At 41.2% G+C, this 22,739-nt stretch overlaps 2 protein-coding genes across 2 annotated transcripts; both read right to left on the reverse strand.

The window, feature by feature from the left end:
- Positions 1 to 2,745: 2,745 nt before the first annotated feature.
- Positions 2,746 to 15,775, reverse strand: LOC143825412 (vomeronasal type-2 receptor 26-like). Its single transcript, XM_077313442.1, has 7 exons — positions 15,626 to 15,775; positions 12,629 to 12,732; positions 10,565 to 10,856; positions 9,618 to 10,469; positions 9,150 to 9,377; positions 8,259 to 8,385; positions 2,746 to 3,644 (listed from the first exon to the last, which is right to left on the reverse strand). Exons 1-7 carry the CDS (start codon positions 15,773 to 15,775, stop codon positions 2,746 to 2,748), a joined length of 2,652 nt encoding a protein of 883 aa, XP_077169557.1.
- An 82-nt stretch (positions 15,776 to 15,857) lies between these two features.
- Positions 15,858 to 21,817, reverse strand: LOC143825413 (vomeronasal type-2 receptor 26-like). Its single transcript, XM_077313443.1, has 6 exons — positions 21,753 to 21,817; positions 20,821 to 21,112; positions 20,382 to 20,675; positions 19,527 to 19,754; positions 18,258 to 18,384; positions 15,858 to 16,753 (listed from the first exon to the last, which is right to left on the reverse strand). The coding sequence occupies exons 1-6, from the start codon at positions 21,815 to 21,817 to the stop codon at positions 15,858 to 15,860; spliced, it is 1,902 nt and encodes a 633-aa protein (XP_077169558.1).
- Positions 21,818 to 22,739: the final 922 nt, after the last annotated feature.

Below are 22,739 nucleotides of genomic sequence, written 5' to 3' on the forward strand. Positions count from 1 at the left end.
TTTGAAGGTGCTGGAAATGAGCAAGAAAGGCAAGCTTTCCCCTTTCTGTCACAGACTGTTTACGCATTAGGGATGTTCAAATTTTTATTTTTAAAGTGTTTAGGGGTTTTTATTTTGTCCTATCCTGATATCAAGCTTATATCGTTGTAGTTTAAACCCATTACTGCGTAACCTCTCCTCTGCAGCCAATGGAAACAGCATCCTGCCCTCCTCCAAGTGACAACCTTTCAAATATTTAAAGAGGGCTATCATGTCGCCTCTCAACCTCCTTTTCTCCAGGCTGAACATTCCCAAGTCCCTCAACCTATCTTCATAGGGCTTGGTCCCTTGGCCCCAGATCATCTTCGTTGCTCTCCTCTGTACCCTTTCAATTTTATCTACCTCCTTCTTGAAGTGAGGCCTCCAGAACTGCACACAGTACTCCAGGTGTGGTCTGACCAGTGCCGTATACAATGGGACTATGACATCTTGTGATTTTGATGTGATGCCCCTGTTGATACAGCCCAAAATGGTATTCGCCTTTTTTACCGCTGCATCACACTGCCTGCTCATGTTTAGTTTACAATCCACAAGTACCCCAAGATCTCGTTTACACACAGTGCTACCTAGAAGCATATCCCCCATCCAGTAGGCATGCTTTTCATTTTTCTGACCCAGATGCAGAACTTTAAGGAAAACTATAGAAGGTTTGCTGAAATGGGATATAATTACTCCAAATCAATCCATCTATAATGCCCCCCTAGGGCCAGTCCTGAAAACAGATGATGAAACATGACAGTAGACTTCCTTGCACTTAATGCAGTGACTCCTTGAGTTGCTCCCATCCTGGCCAAACACAACAAGATCCTGGCTGCCATTGCTTTGGTTGCACGCTACTACAGTGTCTTGGATCTGGCTAATGCATTTCACTCAAATAGATTACACTAGTATTACACAAAATGCATATTCGTTTTAGGCAGCTTGCCAGATTGCCAAAGCAGTCCATCCTTCCTCTTCCACAATGGACTGTTATATCTACATAGCATTAGACCCTACTGTGAAGGGGAGAATATTGGAAGTTGAGAGAATTTGTGGTACTAGATATGCAGCAAAGAACTGTTTCCACAGTTAGATTGTTATTTCCCAGCCCTGAGGGTTGCAGTACTTTTTTGTGCCACTTCCAATTTAAATAAGGTGTAAAAGCATTATTTCCTCTTGGTGAGCCATCTTCTGCTTTATGTTGTCAGTCAGCTATAAGGTTGGTAGGTCTACTATGCTCTCCATGACCGTTTATGCACTGGGAACTTCACTGCCCCACCCCCTCATCAGGAGCACAGATAGGGAGTGGATGAGGTGCACCAGGCCAAATGCTCCCCCATGTGGGTGCAGGAAGAGGTGGAGCAACCTGCCACGACTAAAACTCCAGCCTGGAGCCCAGCATGAAACCTCCAGTGCATAAACGGTCCATAGTAGGCTTTTGCTGAGAGTTCTTTTGAGGAGCCAAATAAAAATTACTGAACAATTCAAATCTGCCTCGAGGGCAGTTTGTTTGGCATGTTCAAAAGCTCACACCTTGAATAAATCTTTGTTGGTCTTAAAGGAGTGAATATGCTTTGCCAATCAGGATATATGGTTTTGGAAAGTGTCTTTATTCCCAAGTGGAAAGCATGTAACATACACGTAGCAGAACTACATACAAAGGCAGGGGTTCACATATATAAAATGCCAGAATATCTACCTTCCTCCTCCCTCCCATGGGAAGGTGATGCATTGCGTTTCAAAGAGGACTAAACATTCCCTCTAATCAAGGTATCAGACACAGGAGGGCAGCTAAGCTGAAGGGAGTACAGCCTTAGTGTGGGAAGCAGCATTAACTAGGGAATGCAGCCTTGAGGTGTGAAGGGAACCAACACTGTGATGCATCCACTGTCAGGCAAACCATACAGCTTTGATCATCTATTACAGAAATCAATTAGATCCACATGGCAGAATACCCAGGATTCTGACATCACCCTTTGAAGGAGGGACTGGGGATGCTTGCACTGACAAAGGTCCTTATTTTTATATTCTATTTCTGAATTTCATTTATGTATATTTGGTACTATTGATTTTACATTTTGTTTCTGAGTTTAATCTCTGGATGTATAAAAAGCTAAAGGTATCCCCTGTGCAAGCACCGAGTCATGTCTGACCCTTGGGGTGACGCACTCTAGCATTTTCATGGCAGACTCAATATGGGGTGGTTTGCCAGTGCCTTCCCCAGTCATTACCGTTTACGTGCCAGCAAGCTGGGAACTCATTTTACCGACCTCGGAAGGATGGAAGGCTGAGTCAACCTTGAGCCAGCTACTGGGATTGAACTCCCAGCCTCATGGTCAGAGCTTTCAGACAAGAGGCTCTTTACCTCTGGATGTATAGTACACTTTAATTAAATTAAAATAATTATAACTTAATGAACAAACAGACAAGCCACACCTTCACATTGGTACTCACAAAAACTACTAAACAGTGTGAAGGGAAAATGTTACTTAAAAAGCCCTTTGCAACTTCATCTGCATGAAAACTTTCTGTGTATTAAAAGTATGATTACTGAAATAGGATTTCGTTATTAAAAAAAAAAAAACTGATCTGCTACAAAACTACAGAACCAGGATTCATACTGATGGCACTAGGAGGTAGGGAAAAAATTACACAGAGATTCTTGTTTCCTTACACACAGACACTGGCCTTCAGCCAAAATCTGCTTCCAAGAAAGAAGAGAGATTTTCAATTTTTCCTAATCATCTGCTCTCGACTGTTCAGCTCTGGCCTCAGTAAAATGATGTAGCATTTTGGAGAAAAGATGCAACCCAGTAAGCCAGCACCAGATGATAAGATTGAGAAGATCTCCACAGCCACCATGAATTTTCCGTTAGAGCTCAAATAACTTGGAACAAAGGAAAACCAAACACTGCAAAATACCAGCATACTAAATGTGATGAACTTAGCTTCATTAAAACTGCCAGGTAACTTCCTGGCAAGAAAAGCCACTGTAAAGCTGACAAGGGCCAGAAAGCCCAGATAGCCAAGGACGCAATAAAACATGACAGTAGAACCCTCATTACATTCCAGAATGATTTCCCTGGGTTGGGAATGCATATTAATTTGAGGGAACGGAGGGGATATGCAGACCCAAAGAGTACAAATAACTGCTTGAATTAAGGAGCCAGAGAGGACTATGGTATGGGCCAGTTTTTTACCCACCCATTTCTTCATGTGGGACCCTGGTTTGGTGGCCATGAAGGCCAAGACCACAGTGAAAGTTTTGGCCAAGACACTGGAAAGAGCCACACAGAAGCTGAGGCTGAAAGTAATTTGACGCAGAAGGCAGGTCACCTTCCTTGGCTTTCCAATGAACAGCAAGGAGCTGAGGAAACAAAGTTGGAGGGAGAGGAGGAGAATATATGTAAGGCTTCGGTTGTTGGCTTTCACAATGGGAGTATTCTTATATTTCATGAAGGTTCCAAGCACCAAAGCTGTGACTAGTGAAAAAGACAGAGCCAACATCACAAAAATTAGCCCTAAAGTTTCTTTGTACGAAAGGTAAATTGTGGTCTTCAAAATGCATTGATGATGTCTTTCACTGGGGTAGTGATCATCTGGACATTTGACACAGACATCCATATCTGGAGGGTTCAAAAGATCCTTTTCAGTATTTCAAGGCTGTGATTAGTATCTAAGAGACAATAATATGCATAAGCTGGAAATTAATGCTGAGCCCTTCTTTGTCCTTCTCCACCCGCTTACGTACCCATCAATGTATTGAGGTAATGGTATAGCTAATAATTTCATTTATTTTTATTATAATCCGCCCTCCCTTCTAGCTCAGGGCAGCTTACAGATACCATAGGAATAATACAGTATAATTCAAGAACTCAAATAAGTACAGCAATAATAGTAGTTTCAATAACAATTCTGTAACTTCTTCTGTAATGATTCCAACATTAACTATAACAACCTCAACCTGTTAACTATGGTCCCATAGGTTGATCAATTCAGGTTTCATTCATGGGAAGGGGTTTCTGGGGAGCCCTGCATATGTTTTTAGTTTGGTTGATCTCACCCAAATGCCTGGCAGAAGATCTTCATTTTACATGCTGTGCAGAACTACAATAGCTCAGGAAGATCCCTGATTTCTTTGGGGGATTAATTCTTCTAGGTGGGGACAAGGATAGAGAAAGCTGTGGCCCTGATTGAGTTCAGACATGCTTCTTTAGGGCCAGGGACCACAGTGGCAGAGCGTAGAGCTCTTTGAGGGGTAAAGATAGTGAGGAATCTCCTCAAGTACACTGGGCCCAGACCACATATGACTTTGAAGGTGATAACCAAGACTTTAAGTCTGATCTGGAATTCAATTGGTAATCAGTGCAGTTGTTGGAAAGCGGGCCGAATGTGGGACCTCCATGGTGTTCTTGTGAGGGCCCTAGCAACTGCATTCTGCACCAGCTGTAGTTTCCAGATCAAGGTTAAGGGTAGGCCTCCATAGAGCGATTCACAAAAGTCCAGTCTAGAGATGACCATCACATGGATCACTGTGGCTAGGTTTTCTAGGGCCAAATAGAGCACTAGTAGTTTGACTTTGTATAGGTGGTAGAAATCCAGTTGTGACTGTAGTGGGCTACTGGAGTGGGCCACTGATAGCTGCACTCCTCCCAGTGGAGTGGGCCACTGATAGCTACACTCATTCCAGGATGGGCAAACACACTTCCTCAAATGGATGATTTATCCCCAGCCATAGCACCTCCGTCTTTGAAGGGTTGAGCTTCAGATGACTCTGCTTGAGCCACCTTGTCACTGTTTCCAGATATCTGGCTAAGGCTTTTGGGGTAGAATCAGGGTACACATCTAGCAGGAGGAAGAGCTGAATGGCTTATGCATATTGATAGCATCCTAGCCTGAACCTCAGCACCAACTGAGTAAGAGGGTGCATAAAGATGTTAAATAAAATTGGAAAGGGGACCACTCCTTTTGGGATTCCACATGTATGTTGCTGGTAGCTTGATTGCCTCCCTCCTATTGCTACCCTCTGTGACCGCAGAGAAAGGAGATCAGCCACTGGAGGGCCGTCCCATGTATCCCGACATCAGCAAGGCAGTGAGCTAGAAGCTCATGTTCCACTGAGTCAAATACTGTTGTGAGGTCTAATAGCACAAGCAGGATTTATCCATCTCAGTCTAGCTGATGGTGAAAGTTTTGTGACAGGCCAGTTACGGGATTAAGAGATAAATGATCTCAAAAGTCTGTTTGTAGGAGAAGTTTATAATGTTGTGGATGCATTGATTTCGAAAGGGATAGTAATCACCTGGTTATTTTCCCCAGACATCAAAATCTTTTTTAAAAGGGAATAATTTCAGTGACTAAAAGATCATTGTCATTATAAACTAGAAAAAGATTCCACCTTCTTCTGCTTGCTACTCATGTATGTATTATATGTCGAACAGCCTTGGTGGTGAGTCACTCAGTCAGCTGATTAAAAAGACAATGCATCGTCTGTAAGTGTCTATCTTTCTCCATTACTCTCTTTACTATCGTAAAACAACATTTCATCAAATGTCATATTAGTGAATCTGATTCTTTTTAGCATATACACAGGGAAAGGAACGTGGAGATAGGACACTGGGAAGAATGGAAAGAGGCAGTTTCTTGTTCTACTGAAAGAGTAACTGGTTTTATCTATCTGTAAGACAGTCCAGATCAACCCATGTGAGCTTCTGCAACTATATCACCAGTACCATTAAAAGTCATATGGGAACGACAGAAGGACGTTGGGAAGGAGATGGGAAGAAAGGAATCACAGAATCACAAAATCATAGAGTTAGAAGGGGCCACACAGGCCATCTACTCCAACCCTCTGCTCAAGCAGGATCAGCCCAAAGCATCCTAAAGCATCAAGAAAAGTGTGTATCCAACCTTTGTTTGAAGACTGCCAGTGAGGGGGAGCTCACTACCTCCTTAGACAGCCTATTCCACTGCTGAACTACTCTAATTGTGAAACATTTTTTCCTGATATGTAGCCTATATTGTTGTAGTTGAAACCCATTACTGCGCGTCCTTTCCTCTGCACCCAACGGAAATAGCATCCTGCCCTCCTCTAAGTGACAACCTTTCAAATACTTAAAGAGGGCTATCATGTCCCGTCTTAACCTCCTTTTCTCCAGGCTGAACATTCCCAAGTCCCTCAACCTATCTTCATAGGGCTTGGTCCCTTGGCCCCAGATCATCCTCGTCACTCTCCTCTGTAACCTTTCAATTTTATCCACATCCTTCTTGAAGTGAGGCCTCCAGAACTGCACACAGTACTCCAAGTGTGGTCTGACCAGTGCCGTATACAATGGGACTATGACATCTTGTGATTTTGATGTGATGCCCCTGTTGATACAGCCCAAAATGGCATTCACTTTTTTTACCACTGCATCACACTGCCTGCTCATGTTTAGTTTACAATCCACAAGTACCCCAAGGTCTCATTCACACAGTGTTACCTAGAAGCGTATCCCCCATCCAGTAGGCATGCATTTCATTTTTCTGACCCAGATGTAGAACTTTACACTTATCTTTATTAAATTGCACTTTGTTCTCATTTGCCCCCCCCCCCTTTTTAGGAGAACACTACCCTACAGATTTAAGAATCTGAACGACATGCCAACTTTTCCTTTCCATGTTACAAGAGCATGGGCTTAAGCACCACTAATCAGGTATTCTTAACTTTTCAACTGAATAATGTTTGAGGTCAATGGCATGTTTGAAACCAACAAATTTTATTTTTGGGTATATTAATTCACTGGTATTCAGAATCATAGAAACATAGAATCATAGAATAATAGAGTTGGAAGGGTCCTCCTGGGTCATCTAGTCCAACCCCCTGTGCTATTCAGGACACTCACAACCCTATCACTCATCCACTGTAATCTGCCACCCTCTTGAATCTTCACAGAATCAGCCTCTCCATCAGATGGCTATCCAGCCTCTGTTTAAAAATTTCCAAAGATGTAGAACCCACCAAGGGTTCTACAAAGATGTAGAACCCTTGGTGGCACACAAGGCGTGTCAGTGGGGCAGGGCTGAAAGACACCTTTTAAGGCACCATGTGCAGCCAGCCTGGCCACTCCACCCAGATTGCTGTCAGGACATCTTCCCGCCTCCCAATTACCTGGTTCATTTGTTGGTGTTTATTGTTGGGGGTTAATTCACTGTTTAAAAAAAAATGTCACAGATATGGATTAGGGAGAACAAGAAGGAGCCTGTTGGGCAGGGAGCCAGTATGTATACTAAACTCCCTGAGGTGTTGGTAAGAATGTGGCTGATCCTGCTGGGTGGCCAGGGGCTCGAAGCCAAGCGACTGAGGGAACCAAATAAGATGGGCATCCTGGTAAGGTTGCTTCCCACATAGAGAGCACCAGAGGTAAGGGACTGGCCTTCCTGGCTGGGAAAATGTGGTCCCAGGGTGTCTCTGGGCTCCAAGTTGTGTGCAGCCAGATGGCTGTGGGGTGTGGGTGTCCTCTCAGGAGTCCCAAATTGGGCTGACCCTCTGTTATGGCTTGGATGTAATAAAAAGCTGTGGACATATTAACACCATTCCTGAGAGGTGTGTCTTATTTGGCATCAGTGCCATCCTGCAAATCAAGCCGTTCTACTTGTCATGAACTTTTTCTAGATGTTTAGGCAGAATTTCTTTTGAATTAATTTCATCCCATTGTTTCTCTCTTGCCCATCCCTCCTGGGCAAGAAAGAAGAACTCTGCTCCATCCTCTACATGGCTGCCTTTTAAATACTCTGAGATGGTTATCAGATTCCCTCTCAGTCGTCTCCTCTCCAGGCTAAAAATTCATAGATCTTATGAATTCCTTTCATTCAATCTTGGCTATAGTTGCTCAGTTACTTATGCCTCTTGACTCTAACTAGACCTTCTTGGCAACTAACTCAACCAGAATCAAATTTAGTTAGTCTTAAAGGTGTCACTAGACTCATACTTTGTTTTATTGCTTCAGACTAACATGGCCATCCAAATGAATCTAAATTTTTAACTATTTGTTATGTAGGGTGGTGGCTTTAAGACTATGATATATATCCAAGTAGAAAGAAGTGGTCAAAGCTCTATAGCCTATATTTGAGGTCACACCTGTCTGTTATCCTAGAATGGCAGATGTGTAGGATTAATTCTATGTCAAGGAAAGTTGCATTTCCTCCTCTCCAGTTATTCTTGTTGGTTTTAAAAGAATGTTTTACAACATGTCTCTTACCCTTGTTCTCAGAGACCATCCCTTCTGGACAGGGAGAACAATCATAGCAGCAAAATTTCTCTCCTTCCTTCTTTGTCTTGCTGTAGCCAGGCTGGCAAGGGTCATTGCAGACAGAAATAGGAAGCACCTGACCATAAACAGAAAGGGAGGGTAGCACTGAATAATTGTTTTTTGACAATGGGTAGCCTGACATAATTTTTCTTTTGGGGGGGGGAGTAATTATGATGTCATAGAAAACAAATTAGCACTTTGTATTAAGCAGGAGGTTTCCTGGGATGTCACTAATCATTCGTCAATCATAAAGTGACAGAAATATGTTTAATTAAGATTAAGATATGCAATACATAGATGGAAATTATCAACATGTTTTACTCCCATTATGATTAGAAATGTAAATATTTGAATAAAAATAAGCAAGGAAAATGGAGGGGGAGATTTCCTCCAGATTTTGGTCCTTTAAATAGTGCATTTGGTTTCAGAGGATCAGATAGGTGTCAAAGTAAACTGATTTTTTTTTGCAATTTGGTTAGTTCAATGACTGAGAGCTTGAAGCCCTCTTAGAAATCGTATCATTCTCAGTAAATTTCTTCTAAGAATTGGTAGAATCATCTCCAAGTTAAGAAAATACTTGAGAAACTGCTTGGTGCAGTGATATGGTCAAGATGAACTCCATCAGGATATTCTCTCGGGCTAAATGTTGATCTTTGTGTACTACAGGAATTTATCAAGATGAATTCAAAGGAAAATAAATATCATAACCTTGCAGAACATAGTAGGATATGGCTCATGAAGAAAACAAGCTTGATTTCAACTTTTTCCCATTCATCAGTTCCAACTGAAGGAATTGACTAGCTCAAACAAAAAGGAACTGAATTCAAACAGTGGTCTCACCTGGTTAAAGCTTCTATGCCACACAATTTTATCATCTGACAGAGTAAGCTCTTTGCCTGTAGAGGCTTGAGGATCGAGTCGTCCCACTATTAACCGAGCAAATGAGGTGTTTGAGACAGTAACCCAATTGGTAACATCGTAAACTGAAACTAACTCTCTGTCTTGATTGAATTGTATGGTTTCTCCGACACTATTGTTGAACAAGATTCTCCTTAAACCATTGTGTAACTAGATAGAAAAAGAAAAGAATATAGAAAGAAGACTTATGATGTTAGAACATTTGCAGCCATGTTAAGAACATTTCAGAGTTCACAAACCCAAACACAAAAGAAAACAGAAAGAGCTTTCAAAAGGCATATGCATTTATTTATGTTGGTGGCAAAAATTAATATGCAAAGTGGAAGAATAAAGATAAGAGTTCTATCTATTTGTGGATGACATGATGGCCATGTAGAAACATTTATGTACCTGCCATGGCTTTATATTCTGAACATCCGGCCTCCTATCTTCTTCCAATTTTCTATATTTAGAACCAAGAGTGTGGATGTTGTGCAAAGCATGGGCCACAGCATAGACAGCATTGTAGACATTATAACTGTAGCCAGTCATCTGCATTTCAAACAGAGGACCAGGAAGACTCTCTAGTTTTTCTTCCCCACTGCAGGTTTTCTTCATATCATCTTGCTCATGTGTCAATGAACAGCTGAATACTTGCTCCCAAAAGAGCTGAATGAAACCATCTCCTCCAACCCAGGAAGGTCTTATGCTCTGAAGAAATTCTTGGAATCCAGGAGGCTGATTGGAATGGACTGTAAAAGAAAGAGCACCATGGAGGGTGTCTGTATCTAAAACCCTGTGAATAGCAAATGACTCAAAGTCCCAGTGTGATGTAACTATCCACACTTTACCCAGAGGAGACAATAAAAGAAGAGGAGCTAAATAAAGCATATATCTTAATGCCACCATGACTGGAGGTTCTCCATACACATAAAATACATTGGTTTTTCTGTCCATAACAACTGGGAACAATTCCATCTCTTTTGCGATCAAATCCGCCATCTCTTTTATGTAAGTCGACTTTGGTAATTTATGTATGAAGGCAAAACAAATGCTGTTGTCAGAGAGAATAGGCACTATTCTCTGCAAAAACTGGTTTCCATTGTCATCATCCATAGCCAGGAGCCCAATCCATGTCCATCTAAAATGATGAAGTAACTGTACAACTCCCCTGTACTGATAGGTTTCATCAGGCACCATCTGATATGTGGAAGAAAATAGTTTTCTGTCACTCTTTGCAAGAGAAAATAACCCATGAGTGAGCTGGGGGGGATAAACACATTGTCATTTTTTCATATAAATGAAATCAGAATATTGAATGATATGTAAGAATTGTACCCTCCATGTTTATAGCTTACCTGAGGAGTCTTGTAGATGTTCAGAATGGAGGCTGTATGAGCAGAGATTTCTGACAAAAGCCCTCCTATGACAGCTATGACTTTCTGCCGGTTATCACAGCTGAAGTTAGGGATCAGTTTCTGCTGCGCAGAAAGTAAGCTGAGCGTGGCCTTAAAAGTCATCCTTCCAAGGCCATAGCTGTTGAGAATGTAGAGACCAAGACTGATGTTTGGTAAGAAGTTGGGATTCTCATTCAGCTCTTTTATAGCAAAAGCCAAGGCCAAAATGTGCTGGTAGTTTTTTGTGACTGACCTGCAAAAAGAGATATCTTTCAGAAAGCATGTACACGGTTCTTTCTCCCAGCCAAACGTTCAGTTTATGAATCAGCTTCTTGCCTTTAGCAACTGCTTGGCTTATGTAAACACACATTTTATACAGAGAAGTCTCAGGAGTTTTTGTTTGCTTCTTTCTCCTCTGCCTTCGCTGAGGATGCCATTTTTTATATTGGTTTGATGTCACATGGCATCACTAATCTGTTTTGGTCACTATCCCTTTTCATATGACCTTTTACTTCTTTAGTTTTTTTTAGATGCCAGCCACCATTTAGACATCATTCAGTAATTTATAAGAAGATTGTACACAGCCCATTGGAGTTCAGACAATATAAGAAAGATTACCTCAACATTGAAAGGAACAAGCAACTCGGCATTGAAATGGATAAAAAGAAAATTAGATCTCCAAATTTGAAAGAGAAACAAACTAAAATCTATGATGACTCCAAACCAATCCTTAAGATTATTCATATTTATTCCGCAGAGGAAGTGGTATTAGCACAGATTTTTCTATTTTTTATTATTCAAATGTACTTAGCAACAGTGAGAGTAAAAGGTTTTATATTCCCACAGAGGATGTTGAGTATAGGAATAGGAATGCCTAAGGCGGTGGTGAGCTCCCCCTCACTAGCAGTCTTTAAGCAAAGGTTGGATACACTTTTCTTGGATGCTTTAGGATGCTTAGGGCTGATCCTGCATTGAGCAGGGGATTGGACTAGATGGCCTGTATGGCCCCTTCCAACTCTATGATTCTATGATTCTATGATTCTATATGTCAGTCACCAAAGTGGTTGGCAAAGGTGTGAGAGATCATAAGGCTATATAGCCCAAATACAGTATGAAAAAAAAATGGGAAAATCAGTGTTCTCTTAACACAGGGCATCAGAAGTCCTAAACCAGGCCAGGGCTGGGAGGGGGCCAGCCCAGTGGCAATATCATGCATCCGTGGGAATTTGTCCCACTGCCATGTGAGCACCAGCCTGACTTAACTGCCATGCACAATTGGCAAGAGTGCAGGCAAGTCAAGAGACATGGAGGAGAGAAGTTAAGAAGAGTTTAAGTAAATGACAGAATGATACCACGTGAATTGGCCCTTCCTGAAGAATAAGGCACCACTAAATGGGATGAGGAGAAGGAGAAATGAAGACCTTTGTTTCATGCAGTTTGAGAGTTATTTCATTATTGTTGTTGTTATAATAATTATTTAATTTATTACCCAGCACTCACAAAGCCAGCTTGTGGTGGGTTACAAATGCCTAATAAAATTCCATTAAAAACCCCATTAAAATGGACACAAAATCACACTGAAACTGACAACATGGCAAATACAACATGGCAAAATATCCCCCTCCCCATAAAAATTAGCAATCCTGAGCATTCTTGGAACGCAATTTCACCCAATGAAAAGAAAATATATTGTTACTTAGCATTTCATGACTAGAATGATAGAAGAGACAAAATGAAATGGTGCAGTGTTTAATGTTTTATACATTTTGGGGGGACAACCCAGTTTGAATTCTCAATTTTCCATGCAATTTCTGTATGTACCTTTGGGACCCTTATATATTCTCAGAGTTGTGGTAAGGATAAAAAAAGAAGAGAGATAGGCAATGCAAGCCACTTTGGGTTCCCACTGGGGAGAAAGGGGGGTATACTAAAAGCAAAGAAAATGGAATGAAAAGTCAATCTATGGTTACTTAATAACTGACTGAACTGAGCGTTAAGTCAAAGAAACGAAAGCAGAATCCTTACCCAGGTTCATCAAACACCATACGTGTTGGATGTTCTATGAAAGGTGGAGGGTTATTGAAGTAAGCAACTTGAGTGGTGATCCCACCAATAAGAAGGTCCCCAGGCTGATAAAAGTTGTGAGGAATCGGAAAGGGGTCATCATATATGGAGCAATTAATGGACGACATCTGGCACACTATACAACAAGGCAGAGCCAGCACCACCACCAGCAGCAGCAGCATCTCGACAGATTTTTTATATGTGCAATTTTCTTCAGATTTTCTTTTTAAAAAACCAAAAACAATTGGTTGAACAGAAGGAATTAAGTACAATAATATACAGAGAAGTAATTTCTTTAAAAAAACACACAATATATGATAGCAACTTTAAATTAAATCTGGAAAGGGGAATTAAGTCGATGATCTTAGCCCTGTCTATTTCTAAAGGCAGTGCTGATGAAAAAGTCATCTTTTTGTGCAAATTAAATAAAGTTCTTATTATTTGCCTGGTTAGTGCCTGGAGGAAATCCATTGCAAACGAAGAAGAAAGCAGTCATTTTAACTATTTGGTTGGAGATAATTTCATCCCAATGAGGACTGCCTCTGGACTTCACACCTGCTACCCTGCAAACTAGAGTTCTGAGCAAGAAGATCTGTTGTCTCCAATGTTCTAACAGGCCACCTGATTCCTCTGTATTTCTCCACCTGTGTCCTTTTGGAACCATTGACATTTATTGATAATATTTTGTCCATTAGTAGGGGAAAAATGATATTTTCAGGAGCTTGTCCCCAAGTTGGACAGCCGTTCAACTGCTTTTCCTTCTCTTTTAGCTTCCACTTCCTTCTTTTTGAAGGTACTGGAAATGAGCAGGAAAGGCAAGCTTTCCCCTTTCTGTCACAGACTGTTTACGCATTAGGGATGTTCAAATTTTTATTTTTAAAGTGTTTAGTTTTGGAGTCTTTTTGTCCTTTCCACACTGAAATTCACCTTTTCAGGTGCAGACCAAATTGTCCCCTCACTTGCCCCACAACTAAGGAATCCCCAGAAATCTGTTTTTCACTTTTTGAAACAGAGTCCGGTGGGGTCAATTTCCGGTTGTTCAGACTCTCCCACAGAAATATTTGCCAGTTATTTGGAAGCAGTGATACTCTGGCTCAACGAAAGCCAGCTGAAACTCCAAGATGTAAATCCTGTGGTGGGGTAGGAACGGACCAGAACAGGAAGCATGTTTGCCCAGCCTGGATGCAGTTGGAGATCTCAAATCTGGCCATGACTCTTGATGACTCCCTTACAGTAGAGAATCAGGTCATTAGAGTAGCCTCACTAGCATTTTATCATCTATGCTACTCGAAGCCATTAGCACCCTATCTGGTCCTTGAACTCTTAGCCATGGTGAACTATGTGACAGTCATCTCCAGACTAGATTTTTGTAACTCGATCTATGTAGGCCTTCCCTTGTCCCTAATTTAGAAACTCCAGCTGGTACTAAATGCAGCAGCTAGGGTTTTCACCAGAACACCTTGGAGAACCCATATCCTACCTGTGCTGAGGCAGATACATTGGTTGTCAGTTCAATTCCAGATCAAGTTCAAGGTTCTTGTTTTGATCTTTAAGGCCATTTGATGCCTGGGCCAAGCATATATAATTCCCTATGCCCCTTGGTGATCCGTCTGCTCTGCAAATTCTAAAACACTGGTGCTCCCTGGCCCATAAGAACAGGGAGCATGGAATGAAGGGGCATTATTTAAAAAATGGTGCCCGCACACAAAATAAATAATTAAAATGAAATGCAAAAATAAATTATTTTTGGAACACGGAAGGGAGTAAAGCATTATGGGAGGCTGCCTACTTCAAACCGCAATGTGGAAAACATGGTGAATTACAGCCTGGTAAAAGAGAGGAGAAAAGCCCAAATGTGCAACACAAAATATCAACTCACATCATCCGATCAAAGTCAAAAGTCAACAGTGGCCTGAGGTCAGGCCAGATATGGACAAATTAAGACATGCTAGTCAGGACCTATGCCACTGGAATACTTGCAATTTCTGGAACATTGGCAGGCCCACATAGAGCAATCTAACCTGGAGGTGTCCATTGCATGGATCATTGTATCCAAATGTTCCAGGGCCAGTGAGGATCCTAGTAGCATTGCTTGGCAGAGATGGCAGAATTCTAGTTGCACTACTTTAGAGACTTAAAACTCCATTGAAAAGAAGGCTGTCATGCCCCTGCACAGAGGCATCAATTCAATGCCCAGATTCCTGGCAGATAGTACAACCATGTATTGCACATTGTCTAGGCAGGGCAACCATTCTTCCTCTCCTGGCCCTTACCTACCCAACCGAGGACCTCTATCTTGGAGGTCTACATGATCCAAACCAATGAGCAAGAAACTCATGTTCTACCATGTTGAATGCTGCCATGAAGTCTAGGAATATGAGCAGTGTTGACCCACAATTGTCCAGCTGGCAGGGAAGGTCATCCATCAGGGCAACCAGAGCTCTCTCAACTCAATGGCCAGATCACAAGTTAGACTGGAAAGCATCAAGGACTGAAAACTGTTTTAGGTATGCTTATAGCTTGTCTTTGATAATTCTTTCAACTACTTTCAACTACTTTCCAAGAACTGCAAATCCAGAAATGGTTTCTTCAGCAGAGGTCAAACCATCACTTCTTTCAGTCCCTCCAGGAATACCACTGTAGATGGGGAGAGATGGATAATCTCAAGGAAGGGCCTCCTAACTTCTCATCACACAGTGGTTGGCATCATTGAAGTTAGCAACCTATCCACTTTGGTTAACAACTATTTTCTGAAGCCATAAAACATAATCTCCAAAAGAAGCCCAGGAGACTACATTTCTTTTACCTTATCCCAAGCAGAAGATTTCTGATGAATAACGTGTTATTATACAACATGTGTGTTGAAGTTGAGTTGATCAACCCTAGCATTCATCCCAATGTCTCTAGTTACACAACAGAGATTAGAAGGGGAACAAGAATAGCAATATGACACCCAACCTCATAAAATCCAAGGGTGGGAGATGTTCGGCAAAGTATATCTTCTGCCCCTGCTGTTGTCCTATCTCCATCCACGATCATTTCTGTGATAGCCTCAAAATATAGAGATCCCAGGACCTCCTGAACTTTCCCCTTTTTGATTGGTGACATCAGGCAGTAAGGAAGAAATATTCTTCACAGTTACTTACATTCAGCACATATTTGGGTATCAAGAAAACTATGGCTGGTATCCTCACATGATCCTAATCTGTTCCCTAATGTTAATTTCTGGCCTCAACAAAATGATGTAGCATTTTGGAAAGAAGATGCAACCCAATAATCCAGCACCAGATGACAAGATGGAGAAGATCTCCACAGCCACCATGAATTTTCCTTTAGAGCCCAAGTAACTTGGTACAAAGGAAAACCAAACACTGCAAAAGAGCAACATACTGAAAGTGATGAACTTTGCTTCATTAAAACAACCAGGTAGCTTCCTGGCAAGAAAGGCCACTGTGAAGCTGACACTGGCCAGAAAGCCCAGATAACCAAGGACAGAGTAAAACATCATAGCAGAGCCCTCATTACATTCCAGGATAATTTCCTTTGGTTGTGCATGCATGTTCATTTGTGGGAAGGGAGGGAAAATACAAATCCAAACAGTACAAAACACTGCTTGAATTAAGGAGCCTGAAAGGACAATGGAATGGGCCAGTTTTTTACCCACCCATCGCCTCATGTGGGACCCTGGTTTGGTGGCCATGAAAGCCAGGACTACAGTGATAGTTTTGGCTAAGACACTACAAAGAGCCACACAGAAGATGAGGCTGAAAGCAGTTTGGCGCAGAAGGCAGGTCACCTTCCCTGGCTTTCCAATGAACATCAAGGAACTGAGGAAACAAAGCAGGAGGGAGAGGAGGAGAATATATGTGAGGCTTCGGTTGTTGGCTTTAACAATGGGAGTGTCCTTGTATTTTATGAAGGTCCCAAGGACTAATAATGTGACCAAAGAGAAAGATACAGCAAAGAAGACAAAGACGATTCCTAAAGTCTCTTTGTATGAAAGGTAGCTTGGGACCTTGAGAAGGCATTCTTGATGGCTTTCGCTGGGAAATCGATTATCTGAACATTTGACACAGGAATCCATATCTGAAGGGATAAAAAGAAATCAGTATTTCAAGGTTATGAGTGGCATCTAAGAGACAATGATATACATAAGGTAGAAATTTATGTCCCTCCCTTCTTTCGCCCCCTTCAAATCCCCCTCACTGCATACATATCAATTGTTTGGGATAATGGTTTAGGTAACGGTTTTGGTGAGTGACCAGGTAAGTAGCCTGTTGGACAATAAGATAGGAAAGGACTCTCTCACTCCTTTCCAGTAGTCATGAGATCTACATTTTGAAAAGGGATCTAGAACCTGCCATATGAAAATATAGAGGGATAATCTGAAAAGTCTGTTTGTAGAAGTTTATAATGTTGTAGCTTCATTGATTCAGAAACTAATATTTATCATCTAAAGATTTTCTTCAAAAATTCTAAAGAAAAAAGGAATGACTAGATTAACTTCTAGTGACTAGATGTTAATTGTCTGCATAAGCTAAAGATAAGCTAGAGCCTGGCTGTGTCTGTCTATCAGTCAGCCCAGGTAAACCCTTGTAAGCCACTGCAACTGCAGAAGCAGCATCATTAAAACGTACTTGGAAGAAAGGAAAAGAATGACCCTTCAGGTTTATGGATCTAGGAAGTCAACACTTAAAGACCTTTTACAATTAGGCTCTAACCACCCCATCCTGGTAAATAAGCCTCCACTCTCTCGATCTATATGTAAGGCTTGTGGAAGTCTGTTTTAATGTACCTGGAGAAGTGTGCATGCACATAAAGTAAAGGCCATAGCTTTATTAACCACATAACTATAGGGTTGGCCTGGCACAAGGTTAGAGCAATCCCCACACAGATTTCCAGCTGCTGACATGGGCATATGTAGTGCCCTGGTTCCCCCTCTCTTCCAGCCAGGAAGATGAGTCCCCTGACTCTTGATGCCTTCTTCTGGGAGGTTGCTGGGTGCCACTTTGTCTAACCCACTTCTAGTTGCTGGGTGCCCACTTCATCTAACCTACTTCAGGTTGTTGGGCGCCCACTTCATCTAACCATTCCAACATCCAGGATCCAAGCCACTGACCTTCCCAGCCAGGTAAGGTCATGCTCAATGTTAGCTGGTCACTAACCTCAGGGTCCCAGCACACAAATTGGACCCTGACCAAAGCTCAACCTCGTGCCCCCCAATCCACAGCTGTGACAAGTATGACCAGCAGAAACCTTAACCATATCTATAGAAATGTGGGAGGCACGCTGTTTTGAATGGCTCACAGCGGCAGAGAGGCCAACCTTCGGTCACAAGGAACATTAAGTATGTACCCTGAAGCCCTGCACCTCATGCCCCTGCCACATGAGCCCTGCACATATGCCCCAGCCACATCTCTCTTAGGCCCATCAACCTCCCACGCCAACTGCGGCTTTTGTTTACTCATGGCCGCTCTTTCATCTTAAAGAAGCCACTAGACTTAACTTTTGTTCTGTTGTTTCAGATCAGCATAACTTCTTCCATTATTTCTGTCCGTTCTACAATAATGTTTTACAAAATATCTCTTACCCTTGTTCTCAGAGACCATCCCTTCTGGACAGGGAGTACAATCATAGCAGCAAAATTTCTCTCCCTCCTTCTTTGACTTGCTGAAGCCAGGCTGGCATGGGTCATTGCACACAGAAATAGGAAGCACCTGTCCATAAACAGAAAGGGAGATTAGCACTGAATAATTGCCTTTGACAATGGGTGCCCTGGCAAATTTTGTTTTGCTGGGAAAGTAAGTATGATGTCAGAGAAAACAAATTAGCACTTTGTATTAAGCAGCAGCTTTCTTGTAAGGTCACCAATTAGTTGTCAACCATGAGGTGACCGAAATGCACAACACAGAGGAGGAATTTAAGAAAATGCTCAACTTCCATCACAGCATAGAATTGTAAATATTTAAATGAAAATAGAATGAAAGGTTAACCACCGCCTATATGGCTAATTAAAATGCTGCATTTGATTGTACAGGATTAGCCAGTGTTCGAAGCAAACTGGTGAATTATTCAATCTGGTCAATTTAATGATTAAATTGTTGAAGCCCTGATGGATATCATATCATTTACATTTTAAAATCTTTCTTAGAACTAGTATAAGCATCTGCAAGTTACACCATCCAATGCATTGCTTTGCTGCTGAGAAATTGCTCAGTGCAGTGATATGGTCAAGATGAACCTCACCAGGGTAGGTTCTCATGGTAGCTGGGTTAGTGCCAGTAAAAAAACAACAAATTTAAAAACCTAGATTTGAGTCCAGTAGTATTTCCAGAGACCAGCATGATTTTGGTGGATGATTTTTCAATAGTCAAAGCTCCATTTGTCAAAGTCCCAAGAGAAGGTGCTTTGACTCTCCTATGTTCATACTCTGAATCTAGTTCTTTAGCTGGTTATATTTATATGACCTAATGAGGAATGTTTTTTGCTGTATACTAAAGGACATTATAATTCAAGTATATGTATATTTGGATATTCCAGTCTGATAGGATCATAGAAGATAAATACGGTTGGTCCTGTTGAATACTTGAATGAGAAAGAACCAGGGAAGTACAAGGATGCTAGAGAGAGACTATCAATGTCAAAAGACATTTGTTGAATTCTTTCCTTGAAAACAATACAGGGGTTTCTTGAATTTGGCTGCAACTTGAATGGAATGTTTCAGAAACTTCTAATCTTCCACAAAATTGTGTTCAGGGCAGAATTCCCAGTGCACAAAAATTCACCTACTAAAAACACAAAGTCCTCATATGCCACATTTTAAAAATAAAGAAGGAATTGAGTGGAGAAAATCAGACACCTGGTTAAAGCTTCTATGCCACACAATTTGATCGTCTTCTATAGTGAGCTCATTCTCTGAAGGGGCCTGAGGATCCAGTTGTCCGACTTTCACCCTAGCAAATGACCCATTTGAGAAGGTAACCCAGTTGGTGACATCAAAAACTGTAACTAATTCTCCGTTTTGATCAAACTGTATGCTTTCTCCAACTGTATTGTTGAACAAGGTTTTCCTTAAAAACTTGTGTAACTAGAATGAGGAAGAAACCCGAAGGAATAGTTATAGTACTGAAAACGTTGGGAGAACTGAACACACAAACTGGAAGCAGAAAGAGAAAACTTCCAGATATGATATGTCAACCTGTTTGAATAATTCCAGTACCTGCCATGGCTCTATATTTTCAACATCCATCCACCCAACTTCCAAATGTTTTCTGCATCTGGACTCATGTGTGTGGATATTGTGTAAAGCATTAGCCATTGCATAGACAGCATTGTAGACATTGTAGCTATGGCCAGTCATCTGCATTTCAAACAAAGGGCCAGGAAGGCTCTCCAGTTTCTCCTCCCCACTACAGATTTTCTTCATATCCTCTTGCTCACGTGACAATGAACAGCTGAATGCTTGCTCCCAAAAGTTCTGAATGAAACCATCTCCTTCATTCCAGGAAGGTTTTATGGTTTGAAGGAATTCTTGGAATCCAAGAGGCTGATTGGAATGGACTGTAAAGGACATGGCACCATGAAAGGAGTCTGTATCAAAAAGTCTTTGTATAGCAAATGACTCAAAGTCCCACTGTGATGTAATTATCCATACCTTATCCAAAAGGGGTAATGAAATGAAAGGGAAAAAATTAAATGTGATTCTTAAAGTCACCATGGCTGAAAGTTCTCCATAAACATAAAATATGTTGGTTTTTTTGTCCATTAATATTGGGTAGTGTTCAGCTTGGTTTATAACAAATTCTATCATGTCCTTTACGTAAGTCAACTTTGTTATTTTGTATATGAATGCAAAACAAATGCTATTCTCAGAAAGGATAGGTATTATTCTCCGCAAAAACTGGTTTCCCATGTCATCATCCATAGCCAGGAGCCCAATCCAAGTCCATTCAAAATGATGAAGTAACTGTACAACTCCCCTGTACTGATGGGTGTCATCAGGCACCATCTGATATATGGAAGGAAATTGTTTTTTGTCATCCTTTGCAAGGGAAAATGACCCATAAGTCAGCTGAAAGGAAACACATTTTCATGAATGAAATCAGCATACTCAATCCTATGCCGAAATTATTAATTCTATGTTTATAGCTTACCTGAGGAGTCTTGAAGATGTTCAGGATTGAGGCCATCTGAGCAGAAGTTTCAGACAAATGCCCTCCAATAACAGCTACGAATTTTTGCCGGTGATCACAGCTGAAGTTAGGGACCAGCGTCTGCTGTGCAGAAAGTACACTGAGAGTAGCCTTAAAAGTCATTCTTCCAAGGCCGTAGCTATTGAGGATGTAGAGACCTAAGCTGGTGTTTTGTAAGAAGCTGGGATTCTCATTCAGTTCTTTTATAGCAAAAGCCAAGGCCAAAATGTGCTGGTAGTTTTTTGTGACTGACCTACAGAGAAGATAGGAAGTAAAGCAACCAAGCTGCATTTACTGCATTCTTCCTTCCTGGAACTAGAAATCAAAATATAAATCTGTAATTTGAACCTGAAAACTTCCAAGTTAAGGTTCCCTTCTTGACATCTGACATTATCTTCTATATTTACTGACAATTATTCATAACAACAAGGAAGAGCAGAGGGAGCTTAGTTTAGTAGGCACATGCCTAATAACAAATTATTATTTTTTAAATGTGGATAAAATTCATGTTTTTGTTTTTTCTAACTTCTTTCTGCCAGGCCCACTGATATAGGTGGCAATTCCCCTCTTTTCAGAACTGCATTCCATAATTAATCCATGCAACAGGAAATAATCTGTATATAAGTTAACTATGCCTATGACAACACGAAGTGACCTAGGCACTTTGGTGAAATGGGTAGGCAGCATTTCTCAGGGTATTGAGCAGAAATCTATGGAAAGATGCTAATTCTACCATAGAGGCTTTTGCCACATACCAGAGGGTTGTCCCCCCAGATCCCTGGAGTGCCTACATCACTTCCAGGTAACCTAGGCATGTTGCATTTATTTTCAGCTTTTACGCTCCCTGCTTCCAGTAAAGTCACCACCATCCCTTGCCACCCTTTCCGGCATACCTGGCACCCTTCTGGCCACCTGCAGTTGTTAGAGTCAGTGTAAACAAATGTCTATACTGAACCATACTGGAATGCCATTGTTTTTTTTCCATTGTAAAGAAAATCTTTTGTTATTTTTACATTGCATGACTAGAAGAGTCCAAACAAACTGCAGAAAGATACCATGAAATAGCCAACATTGTCAATGTCTTAGGGAACCCAATTTGAATTTTCACTGTATCCTGTAAGCTTGCTATGTGATGTTGGATCAATGATACATTGTCAGTCTAGTCGGTCACACGGAATTTAGGTATGGGTTAAAAGGAAGGGTGAAGAGCAATGCAAGCCATTGTGGATTCTCATTAGGGATAAAGAGAGGTATGTCAGACGCAAATAAGATGGAATGAAAATGCAATCTATGGTAACTTACTGACTGACTGAACACAGTGATCAAATAAAGTCAAAGTAAAAAAATCTAAATCCTTACACAGGTTCATCAACCACCATCCGTGCCGGGTGTTCTAGGAAAGATGGAGGGTTATTGAAGAAAGCAACTAGAGAAGCAATCCCACCAATAAGAAGGTCCCCTGGCTGATAAAAGTTGTGAGGAATCGGAAAGGGGTCATCGTATATGGAGCAATTAATGGAAGACGTCCCGCACACCATACAACAGGGCAGCACCAGCAGCACCAGCATCAGTAGCAGCAGCATCGCAATGACAAGATTTCCCTTCTGGCTGCAGAATATCACTTTTCCGTCCATCATATTGTATCATATCAGTTTTGTTGCATATTTTTTCATGTTTCTAAGGATTTTTGCTTCACTGCTTAAAATCAAAATGACCCCCCCGAAAAAGTTAAAGGAATTCTTCTCCATTAAAAAAAAAAATCATTTCTCAGTCAAGAAAAACAGATCAATATATGAAAAAAAACATATAAAGAGGGTTTGTTCATTTTATGACTTGAGAATAAAAATGAAATATTCTATCATCTGTATCTATCTAGATGC

Source organism: Paroedura picta, chromosome 16, assembly GCF_049243985.1.
Source record: "Paroedura picta isolate Pp20150507F chromosome 16, Ppicta_v3.0, whole genome shotgun sequence".
Taxonomy (NCBI): domain Eukaryota; kingdom Metazoa; phylum Chordata; class Lepidosauria; order Squamata; family Gekkonidae; genus Paroedura; species Paroedura picta.